The 21858-nt window shown below is 41.2% G+C and overlaps 1 protein-coding gene across 1 annotated transcript; it reads right to left on the bottom strand.

Moving 5' to 3' along the window:
* Positions 1-18070: 18070 nt before the first annotated feature.
* Positions 18071-19385, bottom strand: LOC135485030 (D-aminoacyl-tRNA deacylase 2-like). Its single transcript, XM_064766754.1, has 3 exons — positions 19229-19385; positions 18680-18749; positions 18071-18546 (listed from the first exon to the last, which is right to left on the bottom strand). The coding sequence occupies exons 1-3, from the start codon at positions 19379-19381 to the stop codon at positions 18215-18217; spliced, it is 555 nt and encodes a 184-aa protein (XP_064622824.1). The 5' UTR covers positions 19382-19385; the 3' UTR covers positions 18071-18214.
* Between the last annotated feature and the right edge of the window lie 2473 nt (positions 19386-21858).

Genomic DNA, 21858 nt, shown 5'->3' with positions numbered 1-21858 from the left:
TATTAAGTAAAGATATCTATTTTGTGACGAAAGATTAACTTTTCATGACACACCTTCGTGTTCGACGAACAAGTAACAGGAAAAAGAGAGGTCGGACGAATCACCGTCCAACTCCTTTCTTATCCTTGGGAAGTGACAAATGTGTTGGCGTGGTAACTATTTCTACGATTGAAAACATTCCCTTCATCTTGTCCGAAATTACGAACTTCTATTTTTCGCTTTTGATCAAATCCCAATCCAAACAGATCGATGCTGGGAATCTTGTGCGGGACTCATCTTCTGCGGACCTGTTTTCATCCAAACAAAGGAGTCGTCTGCGCCAAACTTGAGCAGATGAGATATCAAAAACCAAAACAAAGTCTGTCGTCTGTCAGTATTGTCTACTTTGAATCTCATTAATAAAGTTAAGCTGATTATATTTGAGCAGAGATCCATAGCTTAAACAACGTAAATGGCTTTTTCACGGCCAAAGAATTTGTGAAACAATGCGAGGCAAAGGTAACAAAGTAGTTTGTCAAGCTGGTGCTGTGAGGGTCTGGCATCAAGCCGTCACCACGGGTTACATTTACGGAGGTTCACGTGGCCTATCACCCCATCCCCTTGTATCAATAATTACCCTTTTATCTAAGGTTTTTCCACCATTGTTTCTCTTATCATGCTGTGTTATCTTTTGAATTTGACTCATCTTAGAAGCGTGGTCAGTCATTTGGGCCATTCTCTTGGGTGCATCTTTTGAGGTGCCCTGGATAAGATTTTAAATTTCAAATCTTGTTTGTAGAAAAGTTATTTCCAAAGTTAACACTCCTCCCAATGTAATGTACTGGCAAGAAAGAATTATTTTAACTCGATGAGATTTAAGTCGAGGTTGAGTGTCTTTCGCTTTCATAAATTCAGCGTGAACGGATAAAGCTGGTTGATGATTGGTCTAATGAGATATTGTGTTTTGGAACTGACCAATGAGGATGCTTGTTGTGTTATGTCTTTTTATTGGTGGTTGCGAAGATCAAGCAATGATTGGTTGATTCTGATTGATGTTTTTGAATTGGCGAATCATTCGCGGAGTATAATCTACCATTGTATACGTTGAACGTGATTTCCAGAACCAATCCAATTCGACTGAAGAGGAGTTAGGATAGGAATTTCCGAAATGATGACTTCGGAAATGAAACAACTAGGTAAGGCATGTAAGGAGATGCAGCCACCTTGGTGCAAAAACGCTACTCCGTTATGGAAAAGCCCTGGAACATCTGAGTATCGCCAACGATCGTAATAACCGGTCACGTGTGGCTTCTATGTCGTCCTCTCGTCATCAATCACGGAACGTGCGTCAACTTTAAACCTTTGACGCTGATTACAGTGATTACAGTCGCATCCCTGTGTAATGAGATACTTTCGCAGCATCAAATGTGCATGGGGCTCTTATATTCTCAAGTTCATTTCATAGAGGTTTGGTGTCACCTGACGAACAGTTTTAAATTTTTCAAAATGGCTGCAGTTTCCGATATAACAAGGGGAATTCGGGCATCGCATGCGCAATAATTACAGGAAGGCGTCGGATGTTTGATAAATGCATGTATCATTTGCATCACTTTGGCCTATATTGTTCTTGGAATCATCAAATAAAATACACCTAAAATCACTGTGAACGTGTGTCCATAGTGCCGTTCAAATCACAAAAGTTGCTGATAACCAAAGATTCACTTTAGGATTCATATCATGTATTCGTTGCATGAGAAACTTGATTCTTGTATTCATAACGTAAGAAACCTTAATTTAGTCAAAGTTCAGTCCTTAATATATTCAGCAAACGTTTTTATCGCGTCGATTTCGAATTGCCAACTTACTCTGTCAAAAGGAAAATATCTTCACTCTACCTGCCATCCAATCATAGGCCATTTTTAAAGCTTTATACATGCACATGGCAACCAATCGTATCCATTGCCAAGGAATAAGAAAAAAATAAAAAGCCTCGTCTTATATCAAGGGATAATTGATATATAAAAGAGAAAGTTCGCCGATACCATGCAAACATAAAAATCTATGTTTCTCATAGCTACATTTCTACAGCCACTGGAAAAAAATATACATGTAAATATAATGGTAACCACACAAAAAGAGGGAATGTCAGTAACATAATGTAATGGACCAAATAGTTTGCCAACTTTTTTTCAGAAAAAAGTTGAATATGCTCGCGATATCTATTGAGTTTTTCATGACAAGAGGCAAGCAGTACAACGCTTTCGCTGAAAGGATTTGTTGGTGAAAGTTGTAAAAGAGTTGTCACACACAAAAGACTTATCGATTTCTTCTAGCGGTAACACGTTTTCTCGTAAGAATTTGTGCCAACTTATTGGCTGCATCAAATTTTCCAGTACGATATCGCCTGATAAAAAAAATACAAATTGAAATACGAATGGTGTCAAAAAAGGAACGGATACGATAGCATTTCTTTATACGGGCTATCTAATTGAAAAGTTTCTTTGATGCGTCATGTCACACTCTTAAAGAATGTGGCAAAGTTTGTTGAAAGCGTGTCTCGCCCCAGGTCTCCAATGTAACAAGTTGCAAACACCACCAACTTGGCTTTCGAGTATTCCCCGTGGTAATGTTAAACAGTTATTAGCTCAATAAAAAAGATCAAAACAGCGGCCACGTGTTTCGTCAACACAGCGTAATCGTTGAGCGCATGTCGCCCATTGTTACCACCTCTTATCCACATTGGGGTGGTGTCAAAATAACCACTACAATGGGATGAGCATGTGGTGCTAAATTACCAAAAGTCAGATAAAGGTTGCTATCATCTCGGCGAAAAAGAAACAGGCGAGCGCGCATTGTTGTGAAAGTGGAAGGCGAAAAACGGACCTGGTGCGTCCAATTATGCCTGGATGATCCGGCGAAGGCGCACAACGAGAGAGGAAAATGACTCGACAAAGACAGGGATGTTTGCTGCCAAGACCTTGTTTGTAACGTATTGTCTTCCGAGCGAAAAAGCTCGAAAAATGAATTGGGGACCTTAGGCTGTTGTTTGACAATGGTCGGACTCTGACTGGGTTCCAAATGGGTGTCCAGTGGTTTGGGACAATGCTGATACGGTCAAAAAGATGAATGGACACGTGAGGAAAGAAAAGATAAGGGTTGGAGGCACGGGATTTTTCTACAGCTGTGATTTGGTGGGATTATCATAAGAACAATACGAGTTTGAAGAAAGGAGTTTGGCCGGCTGCCTCATTCAGGGCCGGGGACGAGGACCAGTATTCTGGGCCATAATGACCACCACCAATATGTCAAAGGGTCATTCTATGACTGAAACCCCATCCAACGAATGCAACAATTGGCCAACAGCTGACCGCTTCTGCCGGTCATTCACTCGAATCCCGGAGACCATAAAAATTCGATAGATAGTAATTATACTATAAGGTTGCTCGCATTATCTGGTCACTGCATATGTTTACCAAAACAAAGGGGAAAACATGCGCAAAAATATCGAGAGAAACTAGAGAAGACGACCGAAACAATTAAAAATAATTTTCTCATCAACGTTAATTTTTCGCATCGTTTCTTTGCGTTTGAATGCACGACTCCAAATGGACAATGACTCCGCAACTCTCAATTAGTTGCAAAACTGGACCTTGCCTCAAGCTAGGACCTAATTAGGAGGAGACCCAACTAAATCTTAACGACGGGGTTCTGTAAACGTTGATTTTCGTGCGTTTCGCTGGGTTTTGAATTGATGAGTCTGGTTAGCGACCCATGTCAAGTAATTTTTAAAATTCTGGTGATTTTGAAGAGCCATATCTTTACAGCAAGTTCCCGACCTCTGGTCTAAGAAATGAGGATGTGAATACCTTTTTTAAGAGTTTCTCTCTCCACATCTTACTAACATCTCAAAACATGCGCACAGAAAAAATGAAGCTCGTGTTTTCATTTGGAATTCAACAGGTATCCAAAGATAAATGGCTAGAAAGCTGGAATTGACATATTCGATGTGGACCTTGAAGCACCACGGTGCAACGGATTCCATTATGTGTAATGAAGTACGAAAATTTCCTCTCGGTCAATAACGAAGGTTGATTTGAAACCGGTTTGTTTCAATGTGTTCACAGATCATTGGTGACGACTTGAAAAATGTATGACCTTACTTCTTTCACTTATTTCACCTTAAGTTAGTTTCGACTGCCATATATGGGAGAGAAGAAGTGGCGCAACTAGAAAGAAAACAAGAACATCTAGAGCAGAGTTGGTGGCAACGGACCTCGAAGGAGTGGGGCAAACACGAGAGTGTTCCATTTCTTCAGTCACCTGCCTGGGGCTGTTGGCAATATTTTCACCTATGTCACCCACAAGACCAAAGAGACACCATCACGCAGCTGCAGCAGGCCTGATATTTGTCTTTCGACTAATCCCAAACCCTCGGGTGAGGTATCCCCTTGTTAAAATTTTCCCAGACGAAATTAAAAGAGTATTTGTGACTAATCTCTGTGCAAATAGGTCAGCGCTCTTTGATGGCGCACAAAAAGATGAGACGGAAAGGGGTGATGTTGGAGAGGGGATCGCGCGGGGCTGATCGCGCACTCCAGCTGTCCAGTTCTCGCTTTTTAGCCAAATCTGCGGAAATTCCCCTTCCTGTGCTTTCTGCCTCGGAAGGTTGAGTGATTTTGTTGGAAATCGCGCAAATATTTGTCCACCAAAAGTCGGATAATCGTTTGGCCGTTCATCCAGTCAGAGAAAGAAACTTTCGAGAGAATTTAGCGTTAGTCAATATTCAAAACTCTACAGTTTACAATTTACACTTTTACCTCTTTGTACTTGAAAGCAACCTCAGAAAGTATTTTGAATGCATTATTAGTGTTCTGAAACACTCAGTCGTTCATATGCGGGGAAATTTTAACACAAGTATTCAACATCTCGTATTGACGTGCAACCCATACACCTTCATCCAATATAACAAAAGTGATGACATCGAAATATCATCGGTTTGCTGAGCAGTAGCATTTAGTAATACAACAGTATATTTTCAAAATAATTTTTTTTAGATACTCATCAAAAGAAAGAAAAAAAGAGGGCACACAAATCTACAGCCTGATGTATAGTCTTGTGGTTTCTTGATAAAACTTCAATAACTGTTAACTGTGAAGGCCATTCTCATTAATGAACGTTAATATTAATTTTGGCTTTGCCGGTTTTGGCATATCGACCGCCATGGAAGCTGTTTCGTCTGGTCGATGCTATTCAAATTTACCCTGATAACCCACTGATAAGACAGAAGAACAATGGGGATTTAGGCCCAGGTGTGAGTGGGCTTTGTTCAAAGACAATCGACCGTGTATTTGGCCAGGCATGAATTTTTTCAACTGCGAGTTGAGGGGCTCTGTAACGACATTATATAACTTCCGAGCCGTTTCAATAATATAGTTTCTCATTGAATTAGTAAATAAAGAACAATGGGGATTTAGGCCCAGGTGTGAGTGGGCTTTATTCAAAGACAATCGACCGTGTATTTTGCCAGGATAGAATTCTTTCAACTGCGAGTTGAGGGGCTCTAAAACGACGTTATATAATTTTCGAACCGTTTCAATGAAGCTACGCATTGAATTAGTAAATAAAATGGTGCGCACTGGGTAAATGTTGGTGCAAAGTGTCGATTCGTAAAGTTGACAATGCGAAGCGACCGACACAAAAACTCGACATGCGTTTCTGTTGGACTGTTGGTACGTTATAAGCTTCCTTTCAACTGATTTTCGAAATGTTCTTATCATGGATAAAGTAACTCATAGAAAATTAAATCTAAAAGTTGGCTTTAGTTTAAAACTTTGATGATGCGATGCGCACTTTGATGCGAGTGTTGATTTGCAAACTCCTCCATAATATAAAGACATCAACAAAAATTTGACAGGCGTCTCAAAAGGACTAACGTACACATTCAAATGACTATTGTGGCCATTCAAGTCCAATTTGGTGTGTTTTGTTGTTGGGTAAAACTGGACAAGACTGACCAGATTGTGCGGCCGGGCGATGACCATGGATGTCACAGGAGCAGATGGTCCCGTACCTCCCTCCTACCCGCCCTGTCTTGCACCGGTCAGTGTGGTCAATTAAGTGAAAAGGGAGATGGCGTATAGTCTATCACAATCCCTTATCTGGAGAAATTGGTAAGTTGGATGAAATTCAGGAATAAGAAGGATTCATCTTATCGTTGTTATCTTCGCTTCTCTCTTCTTCATTCTTGAGAAGAAATAAAATGCTGGCTATTCTTCGGAACTTCGCCAAGCAACCCCATAGTCTCTTTATTTCGTTTCACCAAGTCATCATCATCATGATTATGAGAATGTGATCAGCCCCTGCTTCAAAAACCTGTTTCTCAGGAGATGTTCGGATCTGTATAAGGAAAAGCAAAGACAAGTGTGATATCTAGAATTGAACCGATTCCGGTATCTTGATTGAAATGACGCAGCAAAGTTAGTTCGTTGCAACGGTGGCGAATGGTTAAGTGGCGTTGAAAGCAGCACAGTGACCAATGGATACCTGTACGAGTGACAGATTTATTTATTTTTTTTTAGCAAAGTTTATGATATTTTCACTTTGACATCTTCGTGAAATACAGTAATGTTTTTCTCTTGACATCGTCGTGATACACTGATATGTACAATTTACAAGTTACACGACAGTCGTGGAAATATGGTAAAACTGGTTGTAGTTCGGTATTCTTCTTTACTTAGATTACGTGTACATTTATCAACACTTCAATTAAATATTTGTTGTTGTAACTGATTACATGCATACCTTGGTTATTGCTGTCTTTTTACAGTCTCGTCAACCACAGATTGGTATCTCATCAACCACAGACTGGTTTCTTCTGACACCATCCCGGGACCATCTTGCCTAATGAACTATGCACCATTTGTCTTGTAACGGCTCCACCAAACTACGGTATCAATCTTTTCACAACCGAACAAAACAAGCCCTGAATGCCCATTAACCTCATTTAATGGAATTTTAATGAAATATTTAATATTGAAAATAGCGGCATTTGATGTCATTCACGAGCGATAACGCCCCAACTCTTGGCATATTGTACAATGACTATTCTGATTTATATAGCATAACTTTATTCCTTGGTTATTGGTGCTTTGAAATTTCACAACTCGCTCCATGGACGTTCTGAAGTTGCTGAAGTTGCTCTTAAGATGGTCGATGATTCACATCCCTTCTAGAAGAATGACTCTGGAGTAATTATCGGGGTTTTATCTCTGGTCATTGTGGTCCAGTCTCTTTGCGTGTGTGCATAGCTCCGCAGTCCAGGTGCGGGAGAGACGACTTCAAGGAGTTATTGTGATAGTTCGAAAGATGAATTGATGCGGACACCACATTCACTGCTTGATAACTGTAATTGAAATTATTGCGTCTGTGAATTGGGACTGGTTATGATACTAATCGTGGGAGGAAGCTGGGGAGCTTGTTGCAGGGGTGAGCAGGGACAGACTTGCACCCAGTGCAGGGTTTGACCAACGTCCCTCATCAGCGCACCAATACTGATGGGAATTTGCACCATCAACCGCTGAAGCTAAAGGCATACTGAGATGTCGAAGAGGTTATGAAAATCTTTCATTGATTGAAAAGGACTTTTTGGCGTTGTGTTGTCGACGATTTGGATCACATAATGCTACTGACGCAAGCAAAAGATAACGTTCGGTTTTTATTAAATAGATATGAGATATAAAATGTCAAGAAGATAAAGTATGAAATTTACGGCAAGGTCTAGCAGACATTTACCTACTTCGTGCCTTTTAAAGTTGTAGTAGAACGTCTTTCATATGCTCATATCGCCTTGTCAGCTATCAGGGTAAAGGGCTTGTCACGAGTCTGCTTTAAAAGCAGAGTTGGGGGCAGCCACGTGGTTATCGAATGAGAATTCAAAGATTGGTAAAAACCAATTTGATAATTTTGCGATGATATTGGATAGGCTTGACATAAACATGTTTAAGCTTCTGAGGGATGAGTAATTCAGGCGCACACATTATATCCCTTTCGATGACCCTAAGCCTGACTAAGCCTATAGCAATATCACCATAGTGACCATGATATGATCGAGTCCGCATCAGGATTATGTGATGTTCGCATGAAATTGCCGATTGAAATTTTCACTTAGGCTTACATTTCTGAATATCATCAGAGATTACATGGATTAGGTATTTATAAGCTGAAATATATTGACATTTTAGGCCTGATTTTAGCTGTAACCTACAAAGAGTAGTCAATTGTGTCGCATGTTTGAGTTATCATGTAGAATCCACCCTTAGTTATATAGAAACCACCTTCCCTTGGAAACAAGAAATCTTACCAATTGTCACCCCCGATTGGGACTAACGGCAGAAGCAGATCTCATTTCGCCTTGTGGCAGATTGCGTTCCTTTGTCTTTCGACAGTGGGGTTTAGCGTTATTTGAATGTAAGAACATTTGTTTGTCCAAAAGGGAAAAAAGGAAGGAGGGAACAATGTTACCTCGTGAATAAGTTTGATGGAGAAGCTTAACGCAAGGACCACATCGGCTATACCTTTTACGTATTGATAAGGTTTACTTACAGAGACTGCAAAATGACCCTGTATACAATGTTATGTACTTTCGTCGCTAACGGAATCGCCAAAAGAACCTTATCTAGAGATCAACACAAATTTTGAAATGCAAACAAGTTTAGTTTTCAATCCGACACCATTTTTACTTTGACATTGATAAAAATGCAGCACTTCTACCCTCGCCGTCGTTGCGATATAATGCCAGGCGTTAATGGCAATTTCAGTCTTGACGTTGATAGCAATTTGCTTTTGCCGTAAATGGCATTACCCTTGCCGTTGATGGCATGGCAATCGCCCCCTTGCCTTTGAGGGCAATACCCCTGTCGTTGATGGCAATATTCTTGCTGTTGATGGCAATCTGCTCTTGCCGTCGATGGCAATACCCTTGCTATTGGTGGATGTAATCTACTCTTGCTGTTCATGGAAATCTACCAGAAGTGATTCGAACATTCAGAGACTTGCATTTTGACGACGGTGTGACAATATCTTAGAGGGCCATGTCCGATCTCTTGTAAATTTGCACGGGTATTGAATATTCCCTAAGTCCTTCCGTAGTGTTTTCCGGCCCTTTATTCACGGACCCCTCGAAAGTGAGAGGAGACAAGCAGTTAGACTCCATTATCAAATATTAAGTGCCCCTTTGCAGAATGAAAATCTGTTCGAAACAGGTTTACTTTGGTGCATAATTGATGATGCTTCAGTCCGATTGCCTTTCATAGGATGCCATTTGGAAGCAGTGAGTAGAATTTAAAATTGCAACGATTAAACAAACTTAAAGTATGTGGCACGTTTTAGGCTTATCGATCTGATGTATTTTGTCAAAGAAATTGACATCATTATTGTTATTCTGATTAATAAGCTGAATACAAAGTGACAAGTAGTGGTGCTTCTCGCAACTCGTGTTTCTTGTTTTGATTGTACCATGAGAGAAAGTTTTTTTCAAATCGTTTGTCCAGAACCAGAACAGTTCTGAAATAACTTTACTACAAAAATGATAATGATTAATAGATTTCCGAGAAAGGAACGAAAGGTATGAGAAAATTAGGTCATTTTTCGTCACCAACCGATGTGGTCATTTTTATCTCTTTGCCACCAGAGTCGAATCTGAAATCAGGACTGAGGTCAGAGCAATTAGTCCAAACCATGTCAGACATTGCCGAAATACTGACAATGATACGAGTGACCGCGGGATGCACGGTCAGTCCCCGGCCCATATTGCACATTCAAGTCCGGAAGTGGTGTCTGCTTGCCTACAAAAGGACTGTCGCGAGGGATCAAGGGGCCAACGTAGTGACCGCTGACCGGGCGAGGTGGTCAAGCTGGCCATTGTCCAGTGCGATTGTCCAAGGGAACACGCAATTCTTATACCAACATAAAACTCTTGTCAAACTTTATTCAATATAAAAGATGAAAAGTTCGCCTTTGGCCCCAGGAATCACCTAAGACTACATATTTCATTTCTGGGGCTAAATTTAGTCGAGATTGGACCTTATTACAATGGTATGGGATTCTGCACAGATCGGGCAGGAGTTTGATTTGATGGAATGTTGAATATGAATGCTGGTATTGTGATTATGTGTTTGAGATACTGAGGTGAGGAGATGGTGAGACGATGCCGTCAGAAATAGATGAATGTAAAGCAATTTAAATCGACGCAAGGTGATGAGCACGGAATGCATCTTAAAATTTCAACAGCAATGGTTTCGACTTAAAGAATATTTGTTGATTACATGTACTAACATTTACGTTACGATTTCAGAAAATGTTTGGACAAAATTACGTTAACATATTTCTATGTACGACAGTAACGTTGTACGACAGTCAAGTATATTGTATTGTAAATGTTATCTCAACAAAAAAACACATTTACCACAAACGCCTTGGATACATATGCTAAAAGAGTACCTTTCGTGCCAAGTTCAACCAATGTTAGTATTTTTATAACGAAGTTTCATCCCCGGTCAATTCTGGAAAGTCTGAAATTATTTTAGTTGCGCACAAGAACAAAATACACCTATTAACTGATTCATACTTCGGGCAGGATAATATTACTTGCTTCATCAGAGAGCACAAGTCTGCAATTTATGTTGGCATACTACAATATTCTTCGCACTCATCAGTTTTATCATTAACATGAAAACTGGTGCAACTTTGTTTTAGATGTATCGGAGCTATATGTATATTTCATAGATCACCGTGTGCCTAAATCACTTGGGAGTCGAAATTCCTAAAAGAGCCCCTTTTAAAAGCAGCACGTTACAATTTCTCCAAAGTTACGACACCCCCAAAGGAAATTCCTGACAAGCTCTCCAAATACATAATACTATAAACGACTTTCGCAAGAAGCAGATCAGCTTTTACAATGTCATACGACATTCAACTCATTAGAAGTAAGCTTCTATAATATTTCATGACGACATCGCCCCTCTCAAAAGAAGCAATATCTTACGGCATTTGTTCATCTCAAAAGAAACACCTTACAAATTCTCTCAATATCTGACGGCATTGTTACGGTATGTCAATTTGTCGTACAGGTGTAGACAGACACGGGCTGCTTTCTTTGCCTTGTTGTTATTTCATTCGCGATAATGGAGCAGCTCAACAAAGGGATAACAAGTATCCCGCCTGAGTTTGAAAAGAGGGCAGGCGACTCGGACAGGTCCTGTAGGGAGCTTCTCCTTTAGAAGAAGGAACAATTTGAGGGCTACTCTTTTAATACGCTCTGTAGATGAACGACATTGGTTACTTTTGACGACACTTACAGTTAGACAGTAATAAGAGACACTTTTTTAGATTTGGTAAAACGGTAATTCTGAATCTATAGCGGTAGTCACGAACACATATACATTATTTCGATCAAAATCGATTTACGTTATTCTTGAGATATGAAATATACGGAGTGACATGAAGTAGATGAAATAGGGAAACGTCATCAGCAGGACTATAACTGTAATTTGCCATTTTGCATGTTTCAAATTCATTTTGTTCTTCCATGCTTATCACGTTTCTCCGGGACTTCAGAATCAAGAGGAGAAAAACGGATTTTGAGCTGACAGGAACAACACTTGGAGTGAACTTGATTATGGAGTCTTTAGTTAATAAATCAACTCCATGTAACTACGGTACATTTATTTATATTGAATTCAGTTAATGTTTCTAAGTTACAATGTTGCGCAACGAAATCAAAAATTCGTAAAGAAGTATATTTTACTTCGTTGGACAATGAATGGCATACCGACAAAGTCTTTCTCGGAACATATATTAACTTCCCAGTCTGAAACATGAATCAGTCGCTCGATCCCCCCCCCCCCTTTCCTCGTTACCAAGGACCAAGATTCCTTTTTTTCAACCGGAGCCTCATAAGAGATGACAAAACAGAAAAAGGAATGTCTGATACAAATCCACCGGAGACAGAATGAAAAATTTTAAAAATAATCATCTGAAATTCTTATAATATGTCCTACCTTGGCACCTTGAACCTCGGAGGAGGAATCGGGAAATCTTGATTACATAACATCATCCGTTCTTCAGCAACGACTCGCGTAAATGTCGCAAACCTGACGCAATGCATGGAGGACATTTTCTGATCAAATTATTCTCAATAACCTCTTTTATACAAAATGAGTAGACACAGGTGTAAAAGGTGGATACCGTTGCCCAGGGTTGCACTGATATCGAAACGACACCATCGTTTCCCCTTGCGCATAAATTTGCTCCGAAAAAAAAGAAATTAGGAATTTACTCACTTGTCAATCATGACGCCGCCGAAGTCCACGTCATCTATGCCTCTTTCCAGTTCCATCATCATCGTTTTATTCAAAGGCGCCTCCCGAACCAACATCACGTATGTGCTGTCTTACGCTGCTCGTTGCGTCTAACACTTACGAAGGTCCTACAAGAATTTGAATCAGCCGGGATGCAATCTCCAAACTCGCGTCACCCCCTGACTTCGATTGTCAACCCACCCCTTTCTTGCGTGCGGTGGCCAAACCGTTGCGGAGTGGACATCGGACGCAAAAATTGGCAAATTACCGTCCTCCGTTAGTGACCAGTTTTTGACATTATGCAAATGAGTTATCTGACGCGAGAACAATGGTGATGCTGGGCGAAGTATGACACTGTTGTCTGTCGCGGCTTATGCAGATGAAAAATCATCCATTGAAACCAAGTGAGCCACGCTTTCAGAGGGTTTTACTTAATTCAGTCATTTGTAGAAATTCATTGCAATGCTCGAAAGGTGATATTGAATGCAGGAGTCGTGTTGTCAGTGGGACGAGGGGCTGGGCAGCTGAGGATGACTGGTCCAAGATTGCCCCGAGCTCGGAGCAGGGATTTTGTGGTTTCCTGTTCCATTATAATCATTCTAATATTTATCCAAAGTGAGCTTCTAGATATACCACCGCAGTCCATTTGAATTCGCGGATTTATCGTTTCCGATTTACTGGAGACGAAATCCGTTGGTTAACCTAATTTTTTGAAGCTGGGCTTTGTCAAGACGTTTGCACCTGCCCGCATCAACCCTTGGGCTGGTGACTCCGGCCAGGAGAACATACTTGCTACAGGGACTGATTTTAAGACAAAATTTGCATACAACGCCCGAAGATTATTGCGGTGGACATGTTTTCCGTGGTCATTTCTTTGTCCGAATCTCCCGGTCGGCCAATCAACCGTCACATCTGATAGCTTCCCTTTGAATTGGCGGCTTGAAATGGAAAGGTCGGCTTTGCAACCAGGAAATGCTCTAGTTTAAGTAAGAAAGCCTAACAGGAAGTCTTGTCACCTAAGACCGCGTCTTGTCCAACTTTTCCGTGTTTGCTGAGGCTGAAGGGGTCGTTGTGACCTTGTTTCCCGGTCAGCTTCATCAAACGCGGAAGTCATGTTGAGGAAAGAGATCAACGAAAGGTATTCAGCTGCTTAGGTTCTTGCTGACACCTTTTAGAGTATCATTTTGACCTTGTTTCAACGGACTGCTCAAGTTTAACAGCATCAGATTCGCTCAGCATTCGAGGTAATATGTTCCTTGGCGTACAAGAACATTGCAAGTGAGAGAGAGGAATCATTCGCAGAAATCTAGTCAAAATCTGTTCTCAAGTACCAAACCAAGATGGCTCCCATCCTAACAGGATTGATTGAATCTCACGCCGTTAAACACGAAAGATCCAACGAATTTAAAAGCATTTTCAGGATTGAATTTCATGATGTGTCCGAAATGTTATCAAAAATTCACTCGCTGATCTATAGTATTCTTTAACAACTCGCTGTGATCAGTGAAGCGGTTATTACTTCATAAAGATATCGCAACTTTCAAGTTTAGGTCCGTCGACAACACCTTATATGTACATGTTGGTCCATTTGAGTCAGTGATCCTACTTATGGAACCCGAATCCTTAATAGTTGTCTCTCTTTTGAATCATGTTCGTTTTCACTGAACTTCGGAACACTTACGTTTCTCTTGTATTCTGCGCGCATGGTGTACGGTTTGGGCAAATTTTGCGATTTTGGCTTGCAACAGTCGAGCAAGGATTCCCGAACGGCTAGTTGTCGCCAGTTCGGGCGACAACCCCCTTAAAACTCTTTAATTCGACGATGCCATGGAGATACCACGGCATAGCCAGATTGGAGAGATTCACGGAAAAAGCTAGATCTAGCTCTGCTGACACGTGGCCGAAAGTACAGCATTTTACACATATAAAAATTGTCAACTGGTGATGCACAATATATTGTTGAAATCATCAAGGGCATAACAAAGATGTGCGCTGGGTATTCGGAGTCGACCTAAAGAGCCTATTCGAGGTTTGTATCACGCCCATTTATCGATAATCGCAGCTCCAGATATGATAATGAAAGCCATCCTACCGCCTAAAGGCCTAGCCAAAACAACCAGTAGCCAACGCGAAACTAAAATAATTTCCGATACTCTGCGTTGTGCTTTGCACGAACCATTCCGCCTGGAGACGTAGCCTTCACGACGAGAAACATGGAACGCCGGGATTTATAGGCGAGATGGCGTGTTTTGTCAACACTGGTTCAGGTTGTCAGGCCTATCTGTGCTATGACTATCAAAAAATAAATCACAAATCATTGAACAACATTCTTTGAAATCGCTTCTGTCCCCTGTCCGTCACCACCAAGGCTCTCTGTGATTTGTCTTGCGATGTCAAGATACTTGATGGGTCAAGATGTTTCGTCAAAGGCATCGAAAATGAACCAGCCGGTCAACCACTAATACAAGTCATCGTGGTTTTGAACAGTGCAAAGTATCGGACTTCTCACCAACTTAGTTGGAATTTTAATTCATAACAGGAATCCAGACCAGGTAACTAATACTTTGCCCGATTAGTTGGAGTTGCTGGCTGCACTACCGACTTGTTCTATTTCTCAACGACATCTTTTGTTTATATAAGGATTTTTTTGTTTATATAAGGAGTGTGGGGTAGAAATTTCCCCGTGTGATTCAGTCAACAACATAGTTGGGCCATATTTTGACTCTTTATCTTTATAGACTAAATATAGTGCAGGACCTAAATATTGCTGGGATTATGTCTTTCGTGTGAGTGGGTGAACGACTCTCAACTTCCAGTCACCTGTGCACCTGTTCTTAATTTTAAAACCAACTAAGTTGGTGAGAAGTCCCTCGTGTGTAACGGGCTTAGAAACACAATCTGTTTTCATCGATTGTACGACAAACGTTGACAATCGCCGCTCCTAGTAAATCAAGTACAGCTGGTCGGCTTGTTGGCTTGGTTAATTTTTCTGTCTAACCTTGCATTTGCCGCTTTAAAAGATTGACAAATGATGGAAGAGTATGTTTTTCCGGGAAAATTTTATAATTTTATAATATTTTACCTCGTGCGGACATGACACGGTTCACATGCTTGCCGCTCATTCATTTTCAACTTATTTCCATAGAAGAACAATACCACACAGGCAAAGGATGACCACGTGGTACTTATAAAATCTTATATCGTCTGCGAAAGACCCTCTGATTTTAGATGTTTTAGCTAAAACAAAGGTCACTTTGAAAAACAAAGCCAAGATAAGTTCGTCATTGTCGTCTGCTCGTGGACTGAGCGTCTGTCACTTCGCCAGCCATTGTTTGCGCACCTTGCAATGATCGAGAGGAGATGTCCGTGTTTTGACCGTAATTACTTTTTTGTACCCCGTGTTGTCCGGGGGGTTAGGAGATCATGATCTATCAAGATACGGGGGAGTCACGCGCGTGTGAGATCAGATGGTGGACACCCCATCATCCGCTGACACTCCAATGTCATGTCAAGTGACCGCTGAATAAAAACTGTTGACCGCTGAATAAAAATCTGTACCTTTGAAGGCATTAAGCACATCATGCATACGCATGTGCACATGTCCACACAAATGGCCACTGTCCAGCATGTCAACACGTGGTCAGTAGAGGTGTCGTTTGGCGCCGGACACGATCACAACAAACGTCATCTCGTGATCGTGTGACAACAAAATACGATTAAATTCAAAATCAACGGAATATTGGGCCGTGTTTAGCGAAATACAGCGAGCATTCGGCAACAAAAAGCTCCAAACCATTGATACGGCGGCCATTGTGATCCCGAAATGCCCCGTGGGGATGTCCAGCATCCTAACGGACCGGCGTCAGCTTCAAACCCAGCGAGACGGTGCCCACTTAGTCCGAGCGTTCACGCGCATTAAATGTGTCATTCGTCCATATTTCACTGGACTGGTCCATGAATCTGATTCAACTAGTTAAGTTCGACAACACTGACCGATGACCTAAAACGCCGCGTTGCCTAACTTACCAGGCGAGGAACGCACTGGCGAATTCGGTTGCCGATAGCTCGGATGTATGCCGGCAGAGACCGTGATTTCTCTCAGACCGACAACTTCCGTGCGATTTGTATCAAACTATAGACGGTCGTTATATTGAAACGCGTTAGATTCATCAATATTTCTCCTTTACAGATGTATCGCTTAATTGCAGAAATCGTCGATGTGTCTCTGATTTCGTTGCACCAGAATTCGCCTTCAGCTCTGCTGATTGAGATATCCATACGAGGCCAGACAAGCATCAATATATACAACATGAATTGATTTCGTCTAGCAGGACATGGCATTGTTCATTCGCTGGGAATGAAATGGTCTCCGACCCTCGAGCGCCAGCACCCAACAATGCAGGGGCTCTGACGTAATACTTTCTTGTCTCCCACAGAGAGGGGCCATGGAGATTTGTCCGTCACAGCTGCCCCGAGCGCAACAATAAACGAAGGTCACGAACTTCTCCGTCAAACTCCTGCAAAGGTTCTGCCAACTCTCATAACTCGTCGAGTGGTTAATGGTCATAATTCTACGACCTCAACAACAATAGTTAAAACTTGATAGGGGCCAGTGGTCAAGGGAAAGGGGGTCTGACAGCTTAGTACACAGTGTCCTCACATGCAGGATCCAGTGGTCAGTTACATGGGAATGTCTATCAGTCAGTTATCTGGGGTTTTAATTTGCAGATACGTACATCGTGGTCGACGTCGCTTTGTGAGAAATATGTACCAAGAACAACTTGGGTTGGCGACAGTGAAAAGGGGTCAACCTGACAGCTCAGCACACAGTGTCCTCATGCCGGATCAAGTGGTCAGGTGCAAGGAATTAAGTTTTTACTTTGCAGATGTACCATACCACCAGCCTTCCAAAAGATATTTGTACGGCCTCTTGCTCATTTCTCCTGGTTACAAAACCAATTGTCCCCGCGCCTTCTAATCCGACAAAAGCGGGCTCCTATTGTCACGCGGTGTTACAAACTTTTTATTAGGCTGTTATGCTATTGTAACAATGTTAAAGACACCATAAGTTAACCTAAGTGAGTATCATTCTCTCAGTAAATACCTAATGCCGTTTTATTATCATTTTGTTAAATTATGTCAACAGCGCCTTGGGAACTGTCTGTTGAGGAGTTGCAGCGCCGTTCACTCGGGAGGTACTCCAACGCGGTTCAGTTTGCTTCTCAAACAGAATCAGTATTCACTTGTATTGTGCCCTTAGAAAATATGATTGCTCAAAGGAGGAACAAAGTGGCGCCCTACTACCAAAGGGAACCAGTGCGATGGGGACCGTAGATTATCCCGTTGATGTTCTTTGAAAATTCTCCGATGTAAAAGCCATCATTCTCGAGAAGCCAATAATCTCTACAGCGCTGCGAGAGACATCTCATGGCGAAATTGTGAATCAAATCGAGTAGACAACGTCCCATTCGACGACAGTGCCTTGGATGTGACATCGAATCACGAGACAGCTCCTTGGATGCAACATCCCATTCAAAGACAGTGCCTTGGATGTGACATTCAATTCCAAAACAGATCCTTGGTTTCAACATTATCCCAAGACCGCTTGTACACACAAAATCTCAAGATGACAATATTCCGTGTCCGCACACCAGTAAAATGTCTTCCAGAATGATTTCTAACACATAGGACAAAATGATGTAAACGTAGTTTTCTTATTCAAAAATCAATTTAATTTAAAGAAATAAAAGTTGAGTTCTATGAGCAATAATTTATGGTTTTGATGATGATGATGATGAAACACATTCATTCTTCCAACCACTTAAGTAATTATCAGTCACAATACAATACCCTTTATATTATAGTCATCTACTTCAAAGTCAAGGCATTTCTATAAGATGACTGTAAGGTCCATTTGTATCAATACTCAAAACTTGTCTATTACCATAAGTACCAAACTTAACCTCACAACCACTTTCCTGACATTTCTCACTTTCCTGTAAAGCTTCAATACACTTTTCTGCAAATAATGTATATAGTTCTTTGCCTTCAGTTTTGTCGATATTGCTATGGTATTGCATTTGCTTTCCTTTCATTTTTCCACCAAGGGTAGCCTGAGGGACTATGAGCACACTTCCAGGCAGATCTAGGACGGACACGAGCTTGCTCACTTCCGATTGGGAACTCAAGCGCACACCTAGGACAGATTTGACTGGAACAAAAAATAAAGAAGTCAGTGGGTTGAGCAAAACTGAAGTCTCAAGTCATTCTCTCATTTAGTTTGGTCAGATATATTTACTGTATTGATAATGCCGTGTTCGTCTTTGAGTTTGAAGAAGACTCACCTAGTTTAGCCACAACTTCCGAAGTAGCCCCCTTCAAGACGCACAAATAAACAACAATCCCTCCATCGATCTGGAAGAAAAGGAAAGCCAAAGATGGGCCATTTACTCGGTATGCTACTCCTGAGTCAGTGGGGACAATCTTAAATGGCCACAAGTAAACATAAACCATGGATGGACTAGGCCTCTTGTCACAACCAACCAAGATGATTATTTTTTTCACTGTAGTGTTTCAGTTATGTTTACAGTTTAAGAGATAGGAAAGTCATGACATGTGATTAGTTATGCAGCAAGCTACAGAGATGACCCCTGCAGCTGCACAGCTTTTGCTCCTATCCTAGGATGGGCATATCAGAGCATTATTTCAACACTGATGTAGAAGTATCATTGATGTCTCAATAAAAGTTGCTCCACACATGATTTCACGACTAGCATACACAAACAAACAGGACTGAAGCATGAATGATGATACTGATAGGATATGAGCATGATGATCGATCATGAGCCAACATCCTGATCATTAAAGGAGGCAAAGGTTGTTATTTTTCTCACTTCAACAAACTCGGCTGGGCTATCTTCAGTTGCCGGTTTAACTTGCAGCCTAGCATGCAGGCACTGCTGGATTATGGCACGAACAGTTGGTGCTATTTCTGAAGACATCACACTAGTACTTCCAGCCAAAACATTGAAAAAAGAACGAAACATCCGACGTGGATTCTGCCGCTTACATCACAAACAATGATTCCTAAAAATCATAATTTTCCATGCCTATATGAAATTTATTGCATCATTATCAACCCTGGTGACATTACTACAACCCTCCTTTTTCCCTAATGATTCAGCGTGAGCGCGTGAGCGCAGAAACGAAAATCTCAACCTCATTTGTTTTTGCTACAAGCGATATTCAACATGGCTTCAGCAGAAAAACAAGATCCAATCACAGCCCAAAAAGATGACGAAATTGACCCTGTGGAGGAAATGATAAAGAAGACTGGGTGTATTCAAAAACACTATGCTGTCCAGGTATGCGTTCGTATCAAAATATGGCTGCATTAGTGGCCCAAAGATCGTAAATAATGAGCTTATGGTCGACGTTGGAAAAGTAGTGTCGCCACCTATGAAACTCCATTATAACGACTAACGAACTGGTGTCTGTCTCCATGTTTGTGACTAGGATGCATTTATGTTTAGAGCGCCTTTTTCATCTTGATTTACCAGGAAGGGCGTTGTCCTGAACTGATAGAAAACTTCCTTTGAACTTGAACAACTGTGTTCCCATCTTGTACCAAGAATTTGTCAAATAGTCTGACTATCTTTTTAAGTTGGACAAACTAGAGTTCTCATAATTTTGATCCTTTGCCGCACCAATATATGCTATGGTCAGAGACGAATCTTTATTGCCAAGGGACAAATCATCATCTGATACGCTCTTCTAATTTTGACGTGGATTAATATTTTTTCTGCTATTTTTTAGGACTGCATGATGGAGCATGAAGACTGGAGAAAATGTCAAGATACTGTGACAGAATTCAAGCAGTGTATGTCATCGTATTACATGAATAAACAGAAAGTAGCGAAGTCTTGACCACAGTTATGGTAAGAAAAATTCCCATCGAATCATCTCAATTCTGAGGTCCTTGGTATACATACTTGATGATTCAGGATACTCATACAGCATATTCCTGCCTAACTGAAACATAGTCTAGAAAAAAAGACAAAGCATACTGTTAATCCAGAATTGTTGTTTGGCTTTTATTCTAGCATTTTTCACCTTACCGATAGTTGCGAAAAACATGGCCATGAAGAAAGAGTATTGAATAACTAATACAGGGTTGCCAAATGCTGAACTTATATGACCATATGACAATTTCAGAGCATATCTTCCAAACAGAATTGCCCCTTCTGTTCAGTGTGTAGGATGATCATTGTCTAGTTTAAAATGCACTTACCATCACTGTTGCTTATTTTTCAGCCACACGGAGATAACTGGAGATTGAATTGGTGAATATCAAGTGGAGAGTGTTTTTGTCACCGTCAAGACAAATTGACAACGAGTTCAACAGAAGATCAACCAGGACTGGTTCCCTTATTGTCTTCAAAACTCTGTGATATTATTTCTGACCAGGGATAGTAAAAATTGATTGATATTGTTTGGGATTTGAAACACTGTGCTTTTGAATGTATAGATGATGTAGTTTCGATAACTTCTTATAAAAAAGGTGTTTTATAATAAACTTGAGTTCTTTTTCTTGGTGCTAGTTGTCTCATTGTCCCAGGTTGTGACTCGCAAGAATGTTCTGGCTGTAATATTTTCATTAGTTTTGTAAGGTTACGCCGTAGTTGTCACAAGTTGTGACAATGAACAATTGGGGTATGATAAACCTGTAGGAGTGAACGATTTGCTGGAACGATCATCACAAGGTTGTGACAATGTCCCTGAAAATCTCGAGACATTGCCACACCCCAGCTGGCAAAAGAGAATTCGAGTTGCAGTTTATCTCTTTGGGAACACAGACATCAATTGTTGGCCAAGTCCTACCAGAAATCCTGCAGAAGAGTTGCACTTCTCGGAGAAAACGTCCAGAACTTGGCTAGAAGGTTTATCCGAGGAGACATTAAGATACACGTGTATAAGAATTGCCAAACTAGCCGTGCCAGAAATTCTGCACGCCTTGTGTTCTCAAACTATTTTGGGGGCAGGGCTAGTCTTTACACTAGCCAATGCAAACAATGAACGTGTATCGTCCGGGAAGTTATCCACTTCAAGATGTTGTCCCATACGGTCTGCCCAAAAATTCCGAAAGTTCGGCGAAGACTGGTGAGCAGTTTCCCTACGTCCAAATCCGTAGGCTCCTGCACTGCGCGACAGGGCAACTCACTGAGACTTTCTTCCATTATTTACTGTCTTCTCGACATCCTGGCCTCATTCTTACTGTCACTCGTAGACTTTCACCACGAACAATGACCTTAGAACAATAATTGACTGGACTCTCAAGGACACCACTCCATTGAATGTGATGATGGTTGTCCTCGCCATTGCCATCCGGCCCGGCGACCGACGGCCTACTATACGCAATACGGATACAATACAGACAGAATGTCGGTCCATCCTGGTACCAGTGGTTTTCAATATACTCCGCCTCCCGATATGTACGAGGTAGGAGTATCAAAAACCTGAATAT

The sequence above is a fragment of the Lineus longissimus genome, chromosome 3 (genome assembly GCF_910592395.1).
Source record: "Lineus longissimus chromosome 3, tnLinLong1.2, whole genome shotgun sequence".
Lineage (NCBI taxonomy): Eukaryota > Metazoa > Nemertea > Pilidiophora > Heteronemertea > Lineidae > Lineus > Lineus longissimus.
This window is presented reverse-complemented; position numbering and strand designations above follow the sequence as displayed.

What these genes read in the sequence shown, in the direction of transcription:
- LOC135485030 (XM_064766754.1), bottom strand. Translation starts at nt 19,381, where the DNA reads ATGTTTCGTTCTTTTTTCAATGTTTTGGCTGGAAGTACTAGTGTGATG. An exon ending in GCCCAGCCGAGTTTGTTGAA is followed by an intron (nt 18,750 to 19,228) that starts GTGAGAAAAATA and finishes CTTTTCTTCCAG; the next exon opens with ATCGATGGAGGGATTGTTGT. An exon ending in GGAAGTTGTGGCTAAACTAG is followed by an intron (nt 18,547 to 18,679) that starts GTGAGTCTTCTT and finishes TTTTTGTTCCAG; the next exon opens with TCAAATCTGTCCTAGGTGTG.